Source organism: Hyperolius riggenbachi, chromosome 1, assembly GCF_040937935.1.
Source record: "Hyperolius riggenbachi isolate aHypRig1 chromosome 1, aHypRig1.pri, whole genome shotgun sequence".
NCBI classification, from domain to species: domain Eukaryota; kingdom Metazoa; phylum Chordata; class Amphibia; order Anura; family Hyperoliidae; genus Hyperolius; species Hyperolius riggenbachi.
The window spans coordinates 1,051,214-1,072,539 of NC_090646.1; the positions used below are offsets into that span (position 1 = coordinate 1,051,214).

The 21,326-nt window shown below is 47.3% G+C and overlaps 1 protein-coding gene across 1 annotated transcript in view; it reads right to left on the bottom strand.

Annotated features, from left to right (window-relative positions):
• Positions 1-268: 268 nt before the first annotated feature.
• Positions 269-21,326, bottom strand: part of LOC137544818 (probable N-acetyltransferase camello) — a 30,523-nt gene continuing 9,465 nt past the window's right edge. Inside the window, exon 2 of the mRNA XM_068265914.1 lies at positions 269-965. Within this exon, the coding sequence (XP_068122015.1) occupies positions 285-965 (681 nt within the window). The 3' untranslated portion in view covers positions 269-284. The remainder of the gene's footprint in view (positions 966-21,326) is intronic.

A 21,326-nucleotide genomic window follows, 5' to 3' on the forward strand; every position in this document is an offset into this window, starting at 1 on the left:
AGACTTTATGCTGATTTTTATTCCCTCTCCACTCTAGTCTACTGGGTAGTTAGCCAGCATTTCCACCGACATATCTGAAACTCCACATGGCAAGGAAGGAGATGTGAACTGACCAGATCAGCTTAGTAGACCGTTAACTTCTGGTTCCCTCCATTGTAGTAGAAGATCAGACATCGTTGGAAGACAACAAGACTGGTTGTGCGGTTAATTCCAGTCTTCACACTTTGTCCATGTGAGGAATTAGCTTCCAATACTGGTGTGAAGTTCCCTACAGAAGCTAAGAATCACCGACGTTGTGGGATGGTGTACTGGTAAATCGTGGTTGTGAGACCAAGGAATTCTCTCCATGTTCCTGGCTGCTGAAACGTGCGGGTCTGGGTGAAGCCCAGCTTCTCCAAACACTTGTGGGCAATAGGTTGAGCTGAAGTGGCCTGTGCTATCACTGCCCTACAGCCCCTTTTCCTGGCAAAGTCTATAGCGGTCTTACACAATGCCTTCGCTATTCCTTTCCGACGGTGGATCCTACACACCATGAGCCGTCTTATCTCCATATGGTTTTCCCCGTCAGGGCCAGACAGTGGTATAATGCCCATCATGCCAGCAAACTTCCCTTCAGATTCTCCCACCCAGAAGCGGTAACCGTCCCGGTTCATGTAATAAGCCTTAATGTTCAACAGGTCATCAGACAGAATAAGCCGCGCATCACACAGGAACATATAACGGATGCCGAACCATGTCCAAACCAAGATGACAGCCAAGGTCAGGGTGGTGGCAACAGGAGGCAGAACCTGTACGACAGGAAGGAGGAGGACCACCAGTAGTGGAGAGCAGACATAGGACTTTTGCAGCAGATGGATAAAGGCGGTGTTGGCATGCTCCTTAACAAGGTAGATAAACAACTTCCTGACTGTGAAGTAGTCATAATCGTTATATATCCGGACTTTGGGCGAAGGCATGCCAAAGCTCTGTAAAGAAAAATGGTGATTATTAGTCTGGTTTACTTGCAGTAGTGGCTGCCCAAGCTTGGATATTGGCATGGTTTCTACTTCCACTGGTCTAGCTCATCATGGACTAAGATTGGACGGCACGCTCACACCAACACCCCACCCACCCATCCGTTTACAGGACCAGCAGATGTAGAGACAATGTCCCCGCTCCTGAGAGGACAGCCACCACTGGCAACGATAACTTCTCACCCTCCACCATCTATGGAAACATAGTGCTCAGAGTTGGTAGCAAGGGGAGGTGGAATAGAGACATGAAGAGTGCTGAACTAGTGAGCACTATTAAAAAAAGTTTTGTATTTTTTATAAAGTTGCCTTTAGATAAGGAATGTCGTACTCCAGTCCTCAAGTGCTGAGGGCTCCTCACACATTTTGGTACAAATCAATTGGTGGGACTAAATCAGTTAAAGTGTAGTTCATCAAGTAGAACATTTCTCAGTCCATCCTAAACACTGGCATGGATATGGCCCTCCAGGACTGGAGTTCGACACCCATGTTTTCGATGTAGTACAAAAACCTAGTTAACCTGAGAGCAATAGCTGAGGCACATTTCCACAATTGCATGTTCCATACCAGGGATGCCAACCATTTGTCATCTGTTAGAGTACCATGGGATTGTCCACAGATTACAGCACCAAGTACAAAAATGACGCTTCTCACCAGGTGTACTATTCAGCACCTTCTTGGTCACGACCTGCAGTGAGGGAGGACTCCTTCACCTGGAGGCAAGCCCCCTGGCAGAGGCGAGGGAGGCTCCAGCCTCAGGGCGCAGTATAGGAGGGGGCGCACAACTCACTCAGCTATCATTCCCCTATTGTGTATGAAGCAGAGAGAAATAAGAAAAGGGGATCCATGGCAGTGACTGCAAGCCAGATAACTAGAGATGTAGGTGTTGGGGGCCTTTGGAGCCTTTTAGTCTAATAGCAATCAGTGTGTGACGTCTGGGGTGGGAGGGATGGAGGAGGAGCCTCTTAGTATAATAGCAATCAGTGTGTGACGGCTGGGATGGGAGGGATGGGGAGGGGCCTCTTAGTGTAATAGCAATCAGTATGTGACGGCTGGGGTGGGAGGGATAGGGGAGGAGCCTCTTAGTGTAATAGCAATCAGTGTGTGACGGCTGGGATGGGAGGGATGGGGAGGGGCCTCTTAGTGTAATAGCAATCAGTGTGTGACGGTTGGGAGGGATGGGGGAGGGGCCTCTTAGTGTAATAGCAATCAGTGTGTGACGGCTGGGGTGGGAGGGATGGGGAGGGGCCTCTTAGTGTAATAGCCATCAGTGTGTGACGGCTGGGGTGGGAGGGATGGAGGGGCGCACTTTGGTGTCTCAGCCTCAGCCCGTGGAAACACTCTATGCTGTGAACTTATCAAGGAAATTGTAAGTGCAATGTCATTTTAAAATTTTGATTAAAGATACATTATTACACTATGCGAGGCGTTTTTATTGAGGTACATATGGTGAAGAGACCTGTCTGCTGGAGGTGTATCCGGACACTGCCAGAGTGGTGGGGGGACGACCTGATAACGATCCCAAAGAAAGTGCCTTCTGACCCGTCAGTTGGTCTTAACACATGGTGAGTGCATCTCACTGGGGTGTGGTGACGGCTTTACTATCCAATATTGTTTACCCTGATGTGGCATCAGATCAGCTAGGAAGCAATGATGGCCATTGTATGAAAAATACTGTATGTACAAGAAATGCCACAATAAGAAAGTCTTGTGACCACGCCTACATTTTAAACCCACCCACAATTCCCCAACGGTGCCCCCTTCTATATTGAACATTTTGCCATTAAAAAAAAATTAAAATAAAATTACATTTCATCAACAACCCTGTTCTATATTCATGTCCTGTGCCGATTAGAAGAGTCTCCCTCTGGTGGTGGACTGAACAAGCAAATCAGACCCATCAACCGCTGAGATAAAATGCAAGCCACCCGGTTTGCTGGAGGCATTGCTCACAATATCCACCTTCTCCTGTTTATCACCGCTTTATAAATGGCTGGAGAGGAGGTCTCCCAGCAGCTGCAGAGACACAGCAGTGAGGATGGAGAGCAGACATACCTTCTAGCTAGTTTCATGTAAAAACCGGATGCTATAAACAAGCCAAGTGCCCAGATGTCCCTCTCACAAGTCTACTGGCGGCAGAAGAATCCTAGGGCTCGATTTACTAAAGGGTGCTAAGTGTTTGCACAGTAGTGAAAAGCCGCTTTGCACGTGCAAACTACTTAGCACCTAAGTTTGCATGTGCAAAGCCTTAATGTCACAGGGCCCCTAGTGGCCGGGCCGCACATTGCCTTCCAATCGGTTTCAGCACACAGACCATGAAAGCTGTGGTCGCAATCGGTGCGCAGAAAGCGCTGGTATTTTGGCAGCAGACCAACTAGAAGGGAGTTTGTGAGTTACGGTAATACAAATTACACACTATTTCAGGGTATAACTGCCACCACCTCTGTTACCATGGGACAGAGGAACCCACTGACTGACTCTAGACCTTTAAATAGAAAACTGTTAAACACTATTTTTATCTAGCCATCAACAATAGTAGCGACTCTTCAGAAGCCAGGGTTCCGTTTGTGTTGCTGAATAATAGGGGTAGTCGGACAAATAAATGACGTTAGCGTTGTTTATTAAAAATACAATATAAATAATGAATATATACAGAAAATCGTTAAAATCAACAATTATAGAGACAAATAATAGCACAGTATGAAATAAAAAAATGGAATTCTTAGGTTCGTGGAAATAGGTCCTTTTTGGGAAAATCTGAGCACGTGGAAAATGTCCTTTGTTTCAGTTCAGGAAAATGGCCGCCAGCCACATGATCCTCTGGCTGGCTTGATCAGGTGATGGTACACAGGGGAGGACTGAGGTCCGCCTGCTGGCAATGTGCTTTTGAGGAAGCTGGTTTTGGGTGTGTGGCAACGGCTGCCCCCTCTGAATTACAAACCAATCACAGCTCATTCCCTCAGAGAGAGAGATTTAGGTTTAACTTATGAAACGCTGTAATTCAAAACCGATAAATGCCACATTTGCACTGATAACAGATTAATATTCCTCAGATTATGACAATTCCTATGACATCAGGCTTGATTAGGGTAGAGGGTCCAGTTCCTGAGAAGTTTAATAACTTTGTTTTCACATACCCCTTGCCCCTCAAGACTGGTATCAAAAGATTCAGCACGACTCTACAAATCCAATGATACAACTCTCATAATTATCTTAGATACTAGATTCCGTAAAAAGGCAAAAAAAAATCATATACAGCATTCATCTACTCTCTGCTTCTGACGGAGTCAGGCCGTCTGATCTCATGCTTGGTCTCCTCAAAAGGCATAAAGCTGGCCATACACTGGCCCGATTTGCTGCCATTCGACAGCAGTCGATCACTGGGATTGAATCTGCTGCCAATCGATCGCGCTAAACGCACTCGCCGATCCGATTTCCTCCCGAAATCGGATCAGTCCGGCGATCGCCCGCGGGTAGGGAGCGCGTCGCTAGCGGCGGCCGATCCGATACAGGAATACATTACCTGATGCTGGCTCCCGGGCATCTTCTCCGCACTGCACCGCTCTGTTCCTGCTCCATCCCAGCGTACATCAACTTCCTGTGTCACTCCAGTGACCAGGAAGTTCAAATATAGAGGGCGCTCTATTTGAACTTCCTGGTCACGGAGTGACAGTGTACGCTGGGATGCGGTGTGCGGGATGTGGTGCAGCGCGGAGAAGAGGACCCGGAGCCAGCTTCAGGTAATGTATACGGGGGGGGGGGGGGGTTGACAGGCGGCAGGAGCAGCTCAACAGATTGTGATCGGTTTCAGGCTGAAATCGATTCACAATCTGTTTGCAGTAAAGGCAGCCATACGATCCCTCTCTGATCAGATTCGATCAGGGAGGGATCTGTCAGTTGGTCGATCTAATGGCAAATCAACCAGTGTATGGCTACTTTAACACTTGCCATTTGCTTGCTGCTGGGGGCTTTCACACCTCAGTGTCACTGGCAAGGAAAGGGACTCTTGATCCAGTTAATTAACCACACAGGCCTTATCAGAGAGCACACTTGGCTCTCATGAAAAGAACTGTTAACACCTATGATTGCAACAGAGACCCCCAAGCTTGACTGCCTGGTATCCACAGACAGGCGATTCTGATCTGGCACGTCAACGGCAATCAGTGCAGTAAACTGATTGCGCTCTTTTCTCACGGCTCTTCGTGACACTTAACACTCGAGTTCGCACATACAAAGCCTTTACACATAACTGAGTTATCTTTTAGTGAATTGAGCCCATGTTAATATAACCACCATTCATAATTACATTAACATACTCTGTTTTACTGTGCGGCCGAAGCTCCACTGATTTCAAGGCTTTGCATGTGCAAACTAGGGTGCAAAGTAGCTTGCACTTGCTAACTACTTAGCACCCTAGTTTGCACGTGCAAAGCTTTTAGGCGTGATAACTGAGTTATCTCGCTTTTGTGCATCAAGCCCCTAGCGATTTACACTCCCTACAACAAAACAACTTCACACCTTATGACCCCCTATCTCCGAAATCCGCATGGACATTAAAGAAACAGAAGTCTGATCATACTTTATTCTATACCAAAATATAAGATTTACAGGAGAGTGAAGATCTGTGGAAAATGTCAAGCCGTCACACACGATATCACCGGTAGGAAGTGATGTCACAAGTCCTGAGGTCCACAGCCAAGTTGCATGGCTGGAGAAGTGGGGACAACAGAGATAAAGGTCCATTACTGAAGGGTTACATATGGGGGAACTCTGAATAGTAATGATTGTATTCCTGACATCACTTCCTGCCAGTGATGTAAGAGCTGCAAAGGACCAGTGAAAAGCAAATAATTCAGCAAATTTCTGCATCTTTAAAATCACCCAATGGAATCCCACCTCTCCTTCAAATTGTACTTCAATTTCAGGAAAAAATTTGCATAAGATACACATAATTTTACATAAACACATTGGCGTCTCCAACAGTTGCTAGTGTCGAAATCAACAGCAAAATGACAGTTTGGCCAATAGAGCGCAAGGGTAGAATAATGTTCAGGCTATAGGCCGACACCATAAAACATATACAGAAACCTTCCTTTTAGAGTTCCCAACCCTGCTCTGCGTCAGAAGCTGCTCCATAGAGGAGGAGACATGGATTGCGGCCTAACAGTTCAGCCCACCGCCGTGAGAACTTCTGAAATGACCAATTCTGGATGTAAGCTAGCAATGGCCATTTGCCCAAAACTTTAGAACTCAGCTGACAGGTGCGGACTTTGGTCAAGCTTGAACATCTCTGCTCACTTATGGTAGACTAAGTCAGAATGGAATCCTATACAATATAGCTGTAGCTACCTTTGCTCTTCACTTGGCTTTTTTGCAAAGTCAGTTGTTGTACAGGGTCAGAGGTGGTAGCCAAGCCCCTGGACAACAACTCAGCCCCCCAACTACCTAGGCGTGAGTGATCCAGCTCTGCAAACAAGTGACAGAGGCTAGGCAGCGGTACACTCTTCTTAGGGTTTGCCTGATCCAGTGATCCTGATTCCCTACCAAGCTGCACTTTACAGAACCCTGCTCTTGCAAACAAACTTAAGTTACTCTACAGTTCTTGGTTATAAGTTGGCATGAGTTTGCAAGTTGCAACCTCACTTGGGGTCACAGACAATTGCTGGGGCTGTGTACTAGCCTTAGTCCAGGTCAGGTGTACAGGGTCACTGCTCCTCTCCAAGCATTGCCTTCCTGGAGGACCTGGGTGACCCATGCCTGTGGTTTCAGTCAACAAGCGTGAGAGCATAAAGCAGCAGGAAGTGTGAATATGTCCAAGTGAAACAGTAGAGCAATAAGTCCATTCGCTGAACGATGGGGACTTTACACAGATTTTCACTTTCTCATGTTTCAATTCCACTGGTTGGTTAGCCAGGATTACTACAGAGTCAGAGACCTCCCATACGGCAGGAAAGGAACTGTTAACTAATTGGCTTGGAAAATAAGATGGTGAGTGATCATAGGAAGAGGTGACAAGCATGATGGCATATTTCAGGTTTCATGCTTAGTTCATGAGAAAGGAGTTCCTAGTTCTGGTGGGAAATACAGTTTAATCTAGCACAAAATAGCCCACGTAGGCTGAATCCATCATGGACTCTGTGGGAACTCATACTGATAAAGCAAGGTTTTGACATCAAGCAGCATTCTCAGAAACTGTGCCCGATAATACTTATGGATCAGTTTGAAACCCAGCTTCTCGTACAACTGGTGGGCAGCAGGTTGAGCTGAAGTAGTTGCTGTTATGACTGCCTTACAGCCTCTCTTCCTGGCAAAGTCAACAGCAGTCTTACACAATTCTTCGGCAATCTCTAGTCGACGGTAATTCTTAGACACCACAAGTCGTCTCATCTCCATATTGTTTTCCCTACCAGGAAGAGACAATTGAGCAATGCCCACTGTACCTACAATTTTTTGTTCTGATTCAGCAACCCAGAAGCAATAACCATCCCGATCCAAGTAGTAGGTCTGAATGTCTAACATGTCTTCAGATAGAGTGGACCGAACATAGGTGGAGAACATGTACCAACATCCAAACCACAACCAGAGAATGATGAAGGCCACAGACAGGGTGGAGGCAGCCGGTGGCACAAATTCTAAGATAGGAAGGAAGAGTAAGGCCAACAGTGGTGGCCACATGTGCGGCTGTCGTATTAGTTGTATGAAGGCGGTGTTAGCAAGCTCCATAACACTGCTGACCAGCTTCCTGGCTTGGTAGTAATCGGATTCCTCAAACAGACGGATTTTGAAAGACGACATGACAGCGGTCTGTAAGAAAAATAGAGTTAGTTTGTTACTCATGTTTAGTCGCAGCAGTGGCTGCCCATTCCATATAGTCACACCACCACTTCCACTGGCTCTAGCTCTTCATAGACTTAACACCAAGCACTGCAGCATGGTCATACTAACTCACCAACTACCGGTAAGACTACCGAAGCCAAAACCAACACAAGTAGAAGCAATGTCCTAGTTCCGAGCTCTAGAAACAACAGCCACCACTGCAAAGATGACATTTCAGCCTCCACCATCTATGAAAAACAAGTGCAGCAAGGCAGTGGTGGTGGGAAAATGATGGGGGTTGTGCTAGTGAAGAGGGATGGGGCGTCACACCTATGGCAGAGCTCAACTAGTCCACATCATTACCTTTAGATGGCATAAACACTGTACCATTTACCTAAGAGCCATTGTAGCAAATATCAGACCTGCACTACATGCAAATGTCCTCTACAGAAATAAAGAGTCTCCCTGTAGTGGTGGTAATGTTTAACACCTGCTGAGATAAGATCAAAGCCACATAGGAATCTGAGCTATCTGCAGAATATCTAGTGTTTCTGCAGTACAGGGGGAAAAAACCCTCCATACTACAGCTCTGGCTCCAGGCCCAACCCCGCAGGAATAACACCATACTACAGCTCTGGCCCAACCCAGGAGGAACAACTCCATACTACAGCTCTGGCTCCAGGCCCAACCCAGGAGTAATAACTCCATACTACAGCTCTGGCTCCAGGCCCAATCCAGGAGGAACAACTCCATACTACAGCTCTGGCCCAACCCAGGAGGAACAACTCCATACTACAGCTCTGGCTCCAGGCCCAATCCAGGAGGAACAACTCCATACTACAGCTCTGGCTCCTGGCCCAACCCAGGAGGAACAACTCCATACTACAGCTCTGGCTCCAGGCCCAATCCAGGAGTAATAACTCCATACTACAGCTCTGGCTCCAGGCCCAATCCAGGAGTAATAACTCCATACTACAGCTCTGGCTCCAGTCCAATCCAGGAGTAATAACTCCATACTACAGCTCTGGCTCCATGCCCAACCCAGGAGGAATAACTCCATACTACAGCTCTGGCTCCTGGCCCAACCCAGGAGGAACAACTCCATACTACAGCTCTTGCTCCTGGCCCAACCCAGGAGTAATAACTCCATACTACAGCTCTGGCTCCAGGCCCAACCATGCAGGAATAACACCATACTACAGCTCTGGCTCTAGGCCCAATCCAGGAGGAACAACTCCATACTACAGCTCTGGCTCCAAACCCAACCCAGGAGTAATAACTCCATACTACAGCTCTGGCTCCAGGCCCAACCCAGGAGTAACAACTCCATACTACAGCTCTGGCTCCAAACCCAACCCAGGAGTAATAACTCCATACTACAGCTCTGGCTCCAGGCCCAACCCCGCAGGAATAACTCCATACTACAGCTCTGGCTCCAGGCTCAATCCAGGAGTAATAACTCCATACTACAGCTCTGGCTCCAGGCCCAACCCAGGAGGAACAACTCCATACTACAGCTCTGGCTCCAAACCCAACCCAGGAGTAATAACTCCATACTACAGCTCTGGCTCCAAACCCAACCCAGGAGTAATAACTCCATACTACAGCTCTGGCTCCAGTCCAATCCACAATTAGAGGTTACTAATGACAAGCTTGTATAACCAAATCAGATATAAGATGTAATAAATGTAATTAGTGGTAATGTGTTACCGGTGTGCAACCTCATCATGCAGGTAACCCATTAAGAGTGATAAAATTTAGCAGGTCTGTACCGTCCAACACACATCACATAAGGTCACATTACTGACACAAACTGGAGCAAACTGCTCTCCAACTGCCTTTACTCAAAGTCCTGCAATACACAGCCACCCGCATACCATCCTGTAGCAGGGTACCAGCGTAGTGCAGGGCAAGGGTACAACTGACCAATGACGAGTCCCCAGATACACAGCCACCCGCATACCATCCTGTAGCAGGGTACCAGCGTAGTGCAGGGCGAGGGTACAACTGACCAATGACGAGTCCCCAGATACACAGCCACCCACATACCATCCTGTAGCAGGGTACCAGCGTAGTGCAGGGCGAGGGTACAACTGACCAATGACAAGTCCCCAGATACAGCCACCCGCATACCATCCTGTAGCAGGGTACCAGCGTAGTGCAGAGCGAGGGTACAACTGACCAATGACAAGTCCCCAGATACAGCCACCCGCATACCATCCTGTAGCAGGGTACCAGCGTAGTGCAGAGCGAGGGTACAACTGACCAATGACAAGTCCCCAGATACACAGCCACCCGCATACCATCCTGTAGCAGGGTACCAGCGTAGTGCAGGGCGAGGGTACAACTGACCAATGACGAGTCCCCAGATACACAGCCACCCACATACCATCCTGTAGCAGGGTACCAGCGTAGTGCAGAGCGAGGGTACAACTGACCAATGACGAGTCCCCCAGATACACAGCCACCCGCATACCATCCTGTAGCAGGGTACCAGCGTAGTGCAGGGCGAGGGTACAACTGACCAATGACGAGTCCTGCAATACACAGCCACCCACATACCATCCTGTAGCAGGGTACCAGCGTAGTGCAGGGTGAGGGTACAACTGACCAATGACGAGTCCCCAGATACACAGCCACCCACATACCATCCTGTAGCAGGGTACCAGCGTAGTGCAGAGCGAGGGTACAACTGACCAATGACAAGTCCCCAGATACACAGCCACCCACATACCATCCTGTAGCAGGGTACCAGCGTAGTGCAGGGCGAGGGTACAACTGACCAATGACGAGTCCTGCAATACACAGCCACCCACATACCATCCTGTAGCAGGGTACCAGCGTAGTGCAGGGCGAGGGTACAACTGACCAATGACGAGTCCTGCAATACACAGCCACCCACATACCATCCTGTAGCAGGGTACCAGCGTAGTGCAGGGCGAGGGTACAACTGACCAATGACGAGTCCCCAGATACACAGCCACCCACATACCATCCTGTAGCAGGGTACCAGCGTAGTGCAGAGCGAGGGTACAACTGACCAATGACGAGTCCCCAGATACACAGCCACCCACATACCATCCTGTAGCAGGGTACCAGCGTAGTGCAGGGCGAGGGTACAACTGACCAATGACGAGTCCCGCAATACACAGCCACCCGCATATCATCCTGTAGCAGGGTACCAGCATAGTGCAGAGCGAGGGTACAACTGACCAATGACGAGTCCCCAGATACACAGCCACCCGCATACCATCCTGTAGCAGGGAACCAGCGTAGTGCAGGGCGAGGGTACAACTGACCAATGACGAGTCCCCAGATACACAGCCACCCACATACCATCCTGTAGCAGGGTACCAGCGTAGTGCAGGGCGAGGGTGCAACTGACCAATGACGAGTCCCCAGATACACAGCCACCCACATACCATCCTGTAGCAGGGTACCAGCGTAGTGCAGGGCGAGGGTACAACTGACCAATGACGAGTCCCCAGATACACAGCCACCCGCATACCATCCTGTAGCAGGGTACCAGCGTAGTGCAGGGCGAGGGTACAACTGACCAATGACGAGTCCCCAGATACACAGCCACCCGCATACCATCCTGTAGCAGGGTACCAGCGTAGTGCAGGGCGAGGGTACAACTGGCCAATGACAAGTCCCCAGATACACAGCCACCCACATATCATCCTGTAACAGGGTACCAGCGTAGTGCGGGGCGAGGGTACAACTGACCAATGACGAGTCACTAGATACACAGCCACCCACATACCATCCTGTAGCAGGGTACCAGCGTAGTGCAGGGCGAGGGTACAACTGACCAATGACAAGTCCCAGGAGACACAGCCACCCACATACCATCCTGAAGCAGGGTACCAGCGTAGTGCAGGGCGAGGGTACAACTGACCAATGACGAGTCCCAGGAGACACAGCCACCCACATACCATCCTGTAGCAGGGTACCAGCGTAGTGCAGGGCGAGGGTACAACTGACCAATGACGAGTCCCCAGATACACAGCCACCCACATACCATCCTGTAGCAGGGTACCAGCGTAGTGCAGGGCGAGGGTACAACTGACCAATGACGAGTCCCCAGATACACAGCCACCCGCATACCATCCTGTAGCAGGGTACCAGCGTAGTGCAGGGCGAGGGTACAACTGACCAATGACAAGTCCCAGGAGACACAGCCACCCACATACCATCCTGTAGCAGGGTACCAGCGTAGTGCAGGGCGAGGGTACAACTGACCAATGACGAGTCCCCAGATACACAGCCACCCACATACCATCCTGAAGCAGGGTACCAGCGTAGTGCAGGGCGAGGGTACAACTGACCAATGACGAGTCCCAGGAGACACAGCCACCCACATACCATCCTGTAGCAGGGTACCAGCGTAGTGCAGGGCGAGGGTACAACTGACCAATGACAAGTCCCAGGAGACACAGCCACCCGCATACCATCCTGTAGCAGGGTACCAGCGTAGTGCAGGGCAAGGGTACAACTGACCAATGACGAGTCCCCAGATACACAGCCACCCACATACCATCCTGTAGCAGGGTACCAACGTAGTGCAGAGCGAGGGCACAACTGACCAATGACGAGTCCCCCAGATACACAGCCACCCGCATACCATCCTGTAGCAGGGTACCAGCGTAGTGCAGGGCGAGGGTACAACTGACCAATGACGAGTCCCCAGATACACAGCCACCCACATACTATCTGCACTACGCTGGTACCCTGCTACAGGATGGTATGTGGGTGGCTGTGTCTCCTGGGACTTGTCATTGGTTAGTTGTACCCTCGCCCTGCACTACGCTGGTACGTAGACAAGATGAGGTAAAAAGACAGTGGGAACCTATCATTATGGAGGGTGGAGAGGGGGGTGGGGACAGTGTAAAGATTAAGGAGGTTGGTAAAAATTCAAGTAGCCCATTTCATGTAAACAAAATTGGTAAATGTGGTGGTAAAAATATAAAGTGCATGGTAACCAATGCTTGGAGCCTTGCAAATAAAATAGACGAACTAGAGTTCATTCTGAATGACAAAGGCTATGACATTGTGGGAATAACCGAGACATGGATGGATGAAAGCCACGACTGGATAGCTAATTTAAAAGGAGACAATGTGTTTAGGAGGGATAGAACAGGGAAAAAAGGTGGAGGGGTTTGTCTCTTTGTTAAGAATTCTCTTACAGCTGTCCTCAACGATGAGATGGAGGAAGATTGCGAAGATGTAGAGTCCGTTTGGGTAAATATTCATGGTGGAAATAAAAGTTGCCAATTGCTTATTGGGGTATGCTACAGGCCACCTCTTATTAATGAAGCTGCAGAACTGCGATTACTACAGCAGATTGAAAAAGCTGCAGGTAAAAATGAGGTCATAATTATGGGCGACTTCAACTTTCCAGACATTGACTGGAGTATTGAGGCTACCCATTCTGGTAAAAGCAGCAGATTTCTGGCAGCACTACAGGACAATTACTTGACACAAATGGTAACGGAACCAACTAGGGGGCATGCGTTACTGGATCTGATCATTTCTAATAGACCAGATAATGTATCAAATGTGCAGGTTCAAGAACATTTGGGAAATAGTGATCACAACATGATAACGTTTGATCTGGTGACTGATAGGCCACGGGGCAGCGGGACCACTAAAACTATGAATTTTAGAAAAGCAAAGTTCAATCAAATTAGGCAGGCACTAAGTTTGGTGAACTGGGATAATGTACTACAAGGGGACGACACTGAAGGGAAATGGCAAGCTTTTATACTTATTCTCAATCAATATTGTAGTATGTATATCCCATATGGAAACAAAATGTCTAGGAATAAAAAAAGGCCTCTATGGATGAATAGAAAGGTTAAAGATAAAATGAAGAGGAAAAAGAATGCCTATAAGGTCTTAAAACAGGAGGGGACCGAGGATGCACTAAGCAATTATAAGGAGTGCAATAAAAATTGTAAAAAAGAAATTAGGCAGGCAAAGATTGAAGCTGAAAAACAAATCGCTAAGGATATCAAATCTAACCCAAAAAAGTTTTACAAGTACATTAACTCTAAAAAAAGAAAGGTTGACTGTATAGGACTCCTAAAGGATGAGGGTGGGAACTCAATGGTGGATGACCAAGGTAAGGCAGAGTTATTAAATGCTTTCTTTGCTTCTGTCTTCACAAAAGAAACAGCACTGTTGCAAACTACAGAGGCGGAAGAGTCTCAATCTTCTAACTGTAATATTAAATACTTAACGCAGGAAGAAGTGAAGGCAAGACTAAATAAATTAAAAATAGACAAGGCACCTGGCCCGGATGGCATGCATCCTCGGGTCCTAAGGGAATTAAGTTCAGTTATAGATAAACCCCTTTATCTTATCTTTTGTGACTCTCTTGCAACTGGCAGAGTCCCAGTGGATTGGCGTACAGCCCACGTTTTCCCATTATTTAAGAAGGGCAAAAAATCTGATCCAGGAAATTATAGACCTGTAAGCTTAACATCAGTTGTATGCAAACTATTTGAGGGGTTACGAAGATACTATACATGACTTCATAGTAGAAAATAATCTTATTTCTCAGCATCAACATGGGTTTACTAAAGACAGGTCCTGTTTGACTAACATGCTCAGCTTTTATGAGGTAGTGAATGCTAATATGGATATTGGGAATGCTGTAGATGTGATATACTTGGACTTTGCAAAGGCCTTCGACACTGTTCCCCACAAAAGTCTGGTGCAAAAGTTGAGGATGCAAGGTCTGGGGAAGAGTCTGTGTTCATGGATAGGGAACTGGCTAATGGACAGAAAACAAAGAGTTGTGGTCAATGGATCGTACTCAAAATGGGAGACTGTTAGCAGTGGGGTCCCACAGGGGTCTGTTCTGGGTCCAGTGCTCTTCAATTTATTTATTAATGACCTAGTAGATGCAGTAGTGAGCAATGTTGCTATTTTTGCAGATGATACAAAATTGTGCAGAATCATCAACTCTCAGGAAGATAGTGTCATATTGCAACAGGATCTGGATAGGATGGCTATATGGGCACATACATGGCAGATGAAATTCAATGTTGACAAATGTAAGGTCATGCATTTTGGACGTACTAATGGTCTAGCACCATACAAAATAAATGGGATACAGTTGGGGACATCAAACTTGGAGAAGGACTTAGGAGTACTCATTGACAACAAGTTAAATAATCGTACTCAATGCCAAGCAGCTGCAGCTAAAGCTAACAAAATTTTGGGATGCATTAAAAGGGAAATAAAAACTCGAGATGCTAGCATAATATTGCCCCTGTTTAACTCTCTAGTAAGGCCATATCTGGAATATGGAATTCAGTTCTGGGCACCACATTACAAAAAAGATATTGCAGTTTTAGAGCAGGTGCAGAGACGAGCAACAAAATTGATGCGTGGGATGGAAGGTCTCACTTATCGAGAGAGGTTAGATAAACTGGGTTTATTTAGTCTAGAGAAAAGACGCCTTAGAGGGGATCTAATTAACATGTATAAATACATCAGAGGGCAATATAATACCTTGGCGGATGAGCTTTTTGTCCCTAGGCCTTCTCAAAGGACTAGAGGACATGATCTGCGCATGGAGGAAAAACGTTTTAGCCATTTATTTAGGAAAGGGTTCTTTACAGTTAGAGTGATTAAGATGTGGAATGCATTGCCACAGGAAGTCGTTATGGCAAACTCTATACCTGCATTTAAAGGGGGCTTAGATGCTTTCCTTGCGTTGAAAGACATCCATGGCTACAATTACTAGGTAATGCCTAATGATGTTGATCCAGGGATTTTATCTGATTGCCATCTGGAGTCGGGAAGGAATTTTTCCCTTTAGGGGCTAATTGGACCATGCCTTGTAAGGGTTTTTTCGCCTTCCTCTGGATCAACAGGGATATGTGAGGGAGCAGGCTGGTGTTGTACTTTATACTGGTTGAACTCGATGGACGTATGTCTTTTTTCAACCAAAATAACTATGTAACTATGTAACTATGTAACTATCCTGTAGCAGGGAACCAGCGTAGTGCAGGGCGAGGGTACAACTGACCAATGACGAGTCCCGCAATACACAGCCACCCACATACCATCCTGTAGCAGGGAACCAGCGTAGTGCAGGGCGAGGGTACAACTGGCCAATGACGAGTCCCGCAATACACAGCCACCCACATACTATCCTGTAGCAGGGAACCAGCGTAGTGCAGGGCGAGGGTACAACTGACCAATAACAAGTCCCCAGATACACAGCCACCCGCATACCATCCTGTAGCAGGGTACCAGCGTAGTGCAGGGTGAGGGTACAACTGGCCAATGACGAGTCCCCAGATACACAGCCACCCACATACCATCCTGTAGCAGGGTACCAGCGTAGTGCAGAGCGAGGGTACAACTGACCAATGACGAGTCTCCAGATACACAGCCACCCGCATACAATCCTGTAGCAGGGTACCAGCGTAGTGCAGGGCAAGGGTACAACTGGCCAATGACGAGTCCCCCAGATACACAGCCACCCGCATACCATCCTGTAGCAGGGTACCAGCGTAGTGCAGGGCGAGGGTACAACTGGCCAATGACGAGTCCTGCAATACACAGCCACCCGCATACCATCCTGTAGCAGGGTACCAGCGTAGTGCAGGGCGAGGGTACAACGGACCAATGACAAGTCCCCAGATACACAGCCACCCACATACCATCCTGTAGCAGGGAACCAGCGTAGTGCAGGGCAAGGGTACAACTCACCAATGACGAGTCCCCAGATACACAGCCACCCGCATACCATCCTGTAGCAGGGTACCAGCGTAGTGCAGGGCGAGGGTACAACTGACCAATGACGAGTCCCCAGATACACAGCCACCCGCATACTATCCTGTAGCAGGGTACCAGCGTAGTGCAGGGCGAGGGTACAACTGACCAATGACAAGTCCCGAAATACACAGCCACCCACATACCATCCTGTAGCAGGGTACCAGCGTAGTGCAGGGCAAGGGTACAACTGACCAATGATGAGTCCCCAGATACACAGCTACCCGCATACCATCCTGTAGCAGGGTACCAGCATAGTGCAGGGCGAGGGTACAACTTACCAATAACAAGTCCCCAGATACACAGCCCCCCGCAAACCATCCTGTAGCAGGGTACCAGCGTAGTGCAGGGCGAGGGTACAACTGACCAATGACAAGTCCCCAGATACACAGCCACCCACATACCATCCTGTAGCAGGGTACCAGCGTAGTGCAGGGCGAGGGTACAACTGACCAATGACAAGTCCCCAGATACACAGCCACCCACATACCATCCTGTAGCAGGGTACCAGCGTAGTGCAGGGTGAGGGTACAACTGACCAATGACGAGTCCCCAGATACACAGCCCCCCGCATACCATCCTGTAGCAGGGAACCAGCGTAGTGCAGGGTGAGGGTACAACTGACCAATGACGAGTCCTGCAATACACAGCCACCCACATACCATCCTGTAGCAGGGTACCAGCGTAGTGCAGGGCGAGGGTACAACTGACCAATGACGAGTCCCCAGATACACAGCCACCCATATACCATCCTGTAGCAGGGTACCAGCGTAGTGCAGGGCGAGAGTACAACTGACCAATGACGAGTCCTGCAATACACAGCCACCCACATACCATCCTGTAGCAGGGTACCAGCGTAGTGCAGGGTGAGGGTACAACTGACCAATGACGAGTCCTGCAATACACAGCCACCCACATACCATCCTGTAGCAGGGTACCAGCGTAGTGCAGGGCGAGGGTACAATTGACCAATGACGAGTCCCAGGAGACACAGCTAAGGGCAGATGGAGGTAGATGGCTCCAGTAAAGGGCAGTTTGCCGGGTGACAGGGACGTGACCTTGTGCGACATGCTGAATATTTTATTGCCGTGAATGATTAACCTGCAAGATGAGATTACACATTATTACCAGACCAGTAATGACATTACACTTTGTATCTGATTAAACTGGCATGGCATAGTAACCTCATCCAGCATTATCCTACGATTACTGGCTATGTGTGATCTGGATTTGACCAGGCTCCACCCACCATGTTACTGAACCCACCCAGCAATATCCCTTACACCACCAATTGTGAAGGGTTTCTGGTGCTAGCTATGTGTGATTCGGGTATATGCGACCAGGCTCCACCCACCATGTTTATGACCAAGTTATATATTGAGATGTACAGGGGTTGGACAAAATAATGGAAACCCCTAACATTTTGGCATCATAATCTTTGAATGCGTTTTAAGCAATGAAAACTTGACATAGGTTAATTTTTTGGTTTATTTTTATTTGATGGGTTTAACTAAAAAAATTTTTTTTTTACAGATAAACAAAAGTTGGTGATAATTTATAAAAATGGCAGATCTCTCTGACTTTCAAAGAGGCCAAATTGTTGGTGCTTGTATGGCAGGCGCTACTGTAACAGAAACTGCCCGAATGCTTGGCATTTCAAGAGGTACTGTCTCAAAAGTAATGACTGCCTTTGAAAGAGAAGGAAAAACGTCCTCAGCAAAGCACAGTTGTGGCAGAAAGTCGAAGTTGTCAGAGAGAGACCGTCAGACTCTAAATCGAATTGTTAGAAAAGACCACGGCTCCCAAAATCACTGCAGATCTGAATGAACACCTACAAAACCCGGTTTCCACAAAAACAGTCAGGAGCTGCACAAATCTGGATTCCATGGCAGAACTGCAATTTGAAACATTTGTCTTTCAGAGCAGAGGTTTTCTAAGCGTTTAGAGTGGTGTAGAAACCACCAGAATTGGTCTCTCGAGCAGTGGAAAAAAGAGAAAAATGTGATTTTCTCTGACGAATCATTGTTTACCTTATTTTCGACCTCCGGCCAAGTGTACGTTTGGAGAAAGCCAAAAGAAGCATTTCATCCAGACTTCTCCCAACCGTAAAACATGGCGAGGGTTCTGTGATGATCTGGGGTGTCATTTCTTGGAAATCCGCTGGGCCAATGATTTCCGTTCATGAAAGAATACCCGAGACTAAGAATTTTGGGCGACCAAGTTCATCCTATGGTTCAAGAACTGTTTCTGGAGGGGAATGTCATCTTTCAAGATGATAATGCCCCAATCCATACAGCTAGAATTGTTAAAGAATGGCACGAGGAACATTCTAATGAAGTTGAGCATCTCATCTGGCCACCACAATCCCCAGACCTCAACATTATTGAGCATTTATGGTCGTTATTAGAGATTCAAGTAAGAAGTCGATTTCGGGCGCCATCGTCTCAAAGAACAGGAGGGTGTTTTAATGGAAGAATGGCCTAAAATCCCTTTGGAAACAATTCACAATTTGTATGAATCAATACCTCGGAGAATTGAGGCTGTAATTGCCGCAAAAGGTGAACCTACACCATATTAAAATATATTTTATTGATTTTCAAAGTGTTTTGTCCAACCTCTGTACATTAACACATGTGTTGCTGCCACTAGCATCCTGGTCTTGTTGGCCACTGCCAATCCTCCGTCTTCAAACCACCCTCTTCCCAGCATCTGAGAAAAGGTTTGAACCAGGATTGGAAAAAACCCATCCAGGCAGTTCCTCCGCATACACCTTACCAAAATTATTCTTTAAAACTAAGGAGGAAAAAACCCACCGTGCCTGGATTGATAAGTGACATTTCTCTTAAGATGGTTCATCTCATTTCCCCAAAGCATTTGGAAAAGCAGGCTGTAGATTCTCGTGTGAAGAGAGACTGGCAAAATACAGACAACATTTTGTTGAAGTTTATCAAGGCCGTAGAACTGCTTATCTGCCCTGTGCCCTGAAATTCGGTTTGGGTAAGTTGGCTGAACATATTCTGATGGAAAATATTTCAGGAACACAACATATTTTCCATGATAAGACGGAAGGAGATTACCATATAAAGGTAGTCACATTCATGGCTGTGCAGTGTGTCCAACCACCAGATCACAGAGGCCATCTCCTGTGATCTCCTGGATGTGATTAACAGCCATGACACACTGACTGCCCATCTCCCAGGGTGGGGTCAGGATTTTACCCTTGGCTGGCTATTTATAAGAGACCGACAGCCAAGGGAGGTCACGTCACTTCCTTCTACTTCCTGTATTGTCTTTCTACTTAGACTTGCTTCGTACTCGTACATATGCTGCATTGGTCTTAGGGTAACATATAAGTGTTCTTAAAGTGGACCCAAATTAAAAATACAAGAATTCAGAAATAAAATCTATTTTCTAAATTATAATAATAAATAGCAGCCTTTTTTCAGCGGCATGATGACAAATATAAAATATTTTACATTTATTGGAGGAACCCCTCCCTTCCTTTCAAATTGCCGGGATATTTCCGGCAAACTGGTGGAGTAGATGGTGTCCGGAAATGGAAGAATTGCTAATGGCTGCCTCCTGTATAACCCTAGCTATCAAAAGAGAAGGGTGAAAAGCATGCACTGAAATGCTCATAGGCTTGAAGGAGTGTTTATTTATCTTTGTATGTGTCAGAGTGGTGCAACTAAATATTTTTAATTAAAAAAAAATGTTTGCTTTGGGTCCGCTTTAAAGGGGTTCTGTGGGATGTTAAACAAACTGACACTTACCTGGGGCTTCTATCAGCCCCCCTATAGCAGTCATGTCCCCATGCCGTCCTCCGATCCACCGTTCTCCACTGCCGGTCCCGGTCCCGGTTTAATTATTCAACTAACGTGACTGCGCGACTGTATAGTCTCTAGGAGCTTACTGCGCAGTATGAGAAAACCTCGTACTGTGCCTGCGCAGCAAGCTCCCGGAGACGCGAGCGGGAGCGCGCACTATTTGTCTTGTTAGACGGTTAATTGGACCAGCACCGGCGGCAGGGAATGGATGATCGTAGGACAACTGTGCAGGACACGACAGCTACAGGGGGCCTATAGAAGCCCCAGTTAAGTGTTTAACATCCCACAGAACCCCTTTAAGATGAACCAGAGCCAGTCACTAGGACTGGACTCAAGATGCCATAAAACGCAAGACTGACTTCAGATTCGTGCTTGGCGGAGGCACCACAGTTTGCTTAAAACTGTCATACCTGCATTGCCAAATCTCCTTAGTTAGAAGACATCAGTGCCCAGTGGCATTTTATAAAATAATAATAATAATAATAATAATAATAATAATAATAATAATAATAATAATAATAAAGTCTCCCTCCATTGCTTGCTGCTGCTGCTGCTGCGAGGATGCCTAGTTATTGCAGTTCCTGCGATATGGTCCTGAAACAAGGTGGTAACCCCTAGCAACCACCAATTACGTTCCTTACGGGAGGAAGTTCATCCTCTGCAAGGCTGCGATTGAAACCCTCACCAATACAGGCCAGTAACCCACCCTACTTGTACTAGAAAGTGGACCTCATCCAGCTTGTAGGAGCATGGAAACATAAGTACATTACAATATATAGCAAATATTCCAGCAAGACTGGTTTTGCTTTGTTTGCTCACTTTAAGGTGCAGATATTCAATACACAAGTCAGCGATTTGGAGAGAAAAAAAAAAAAAA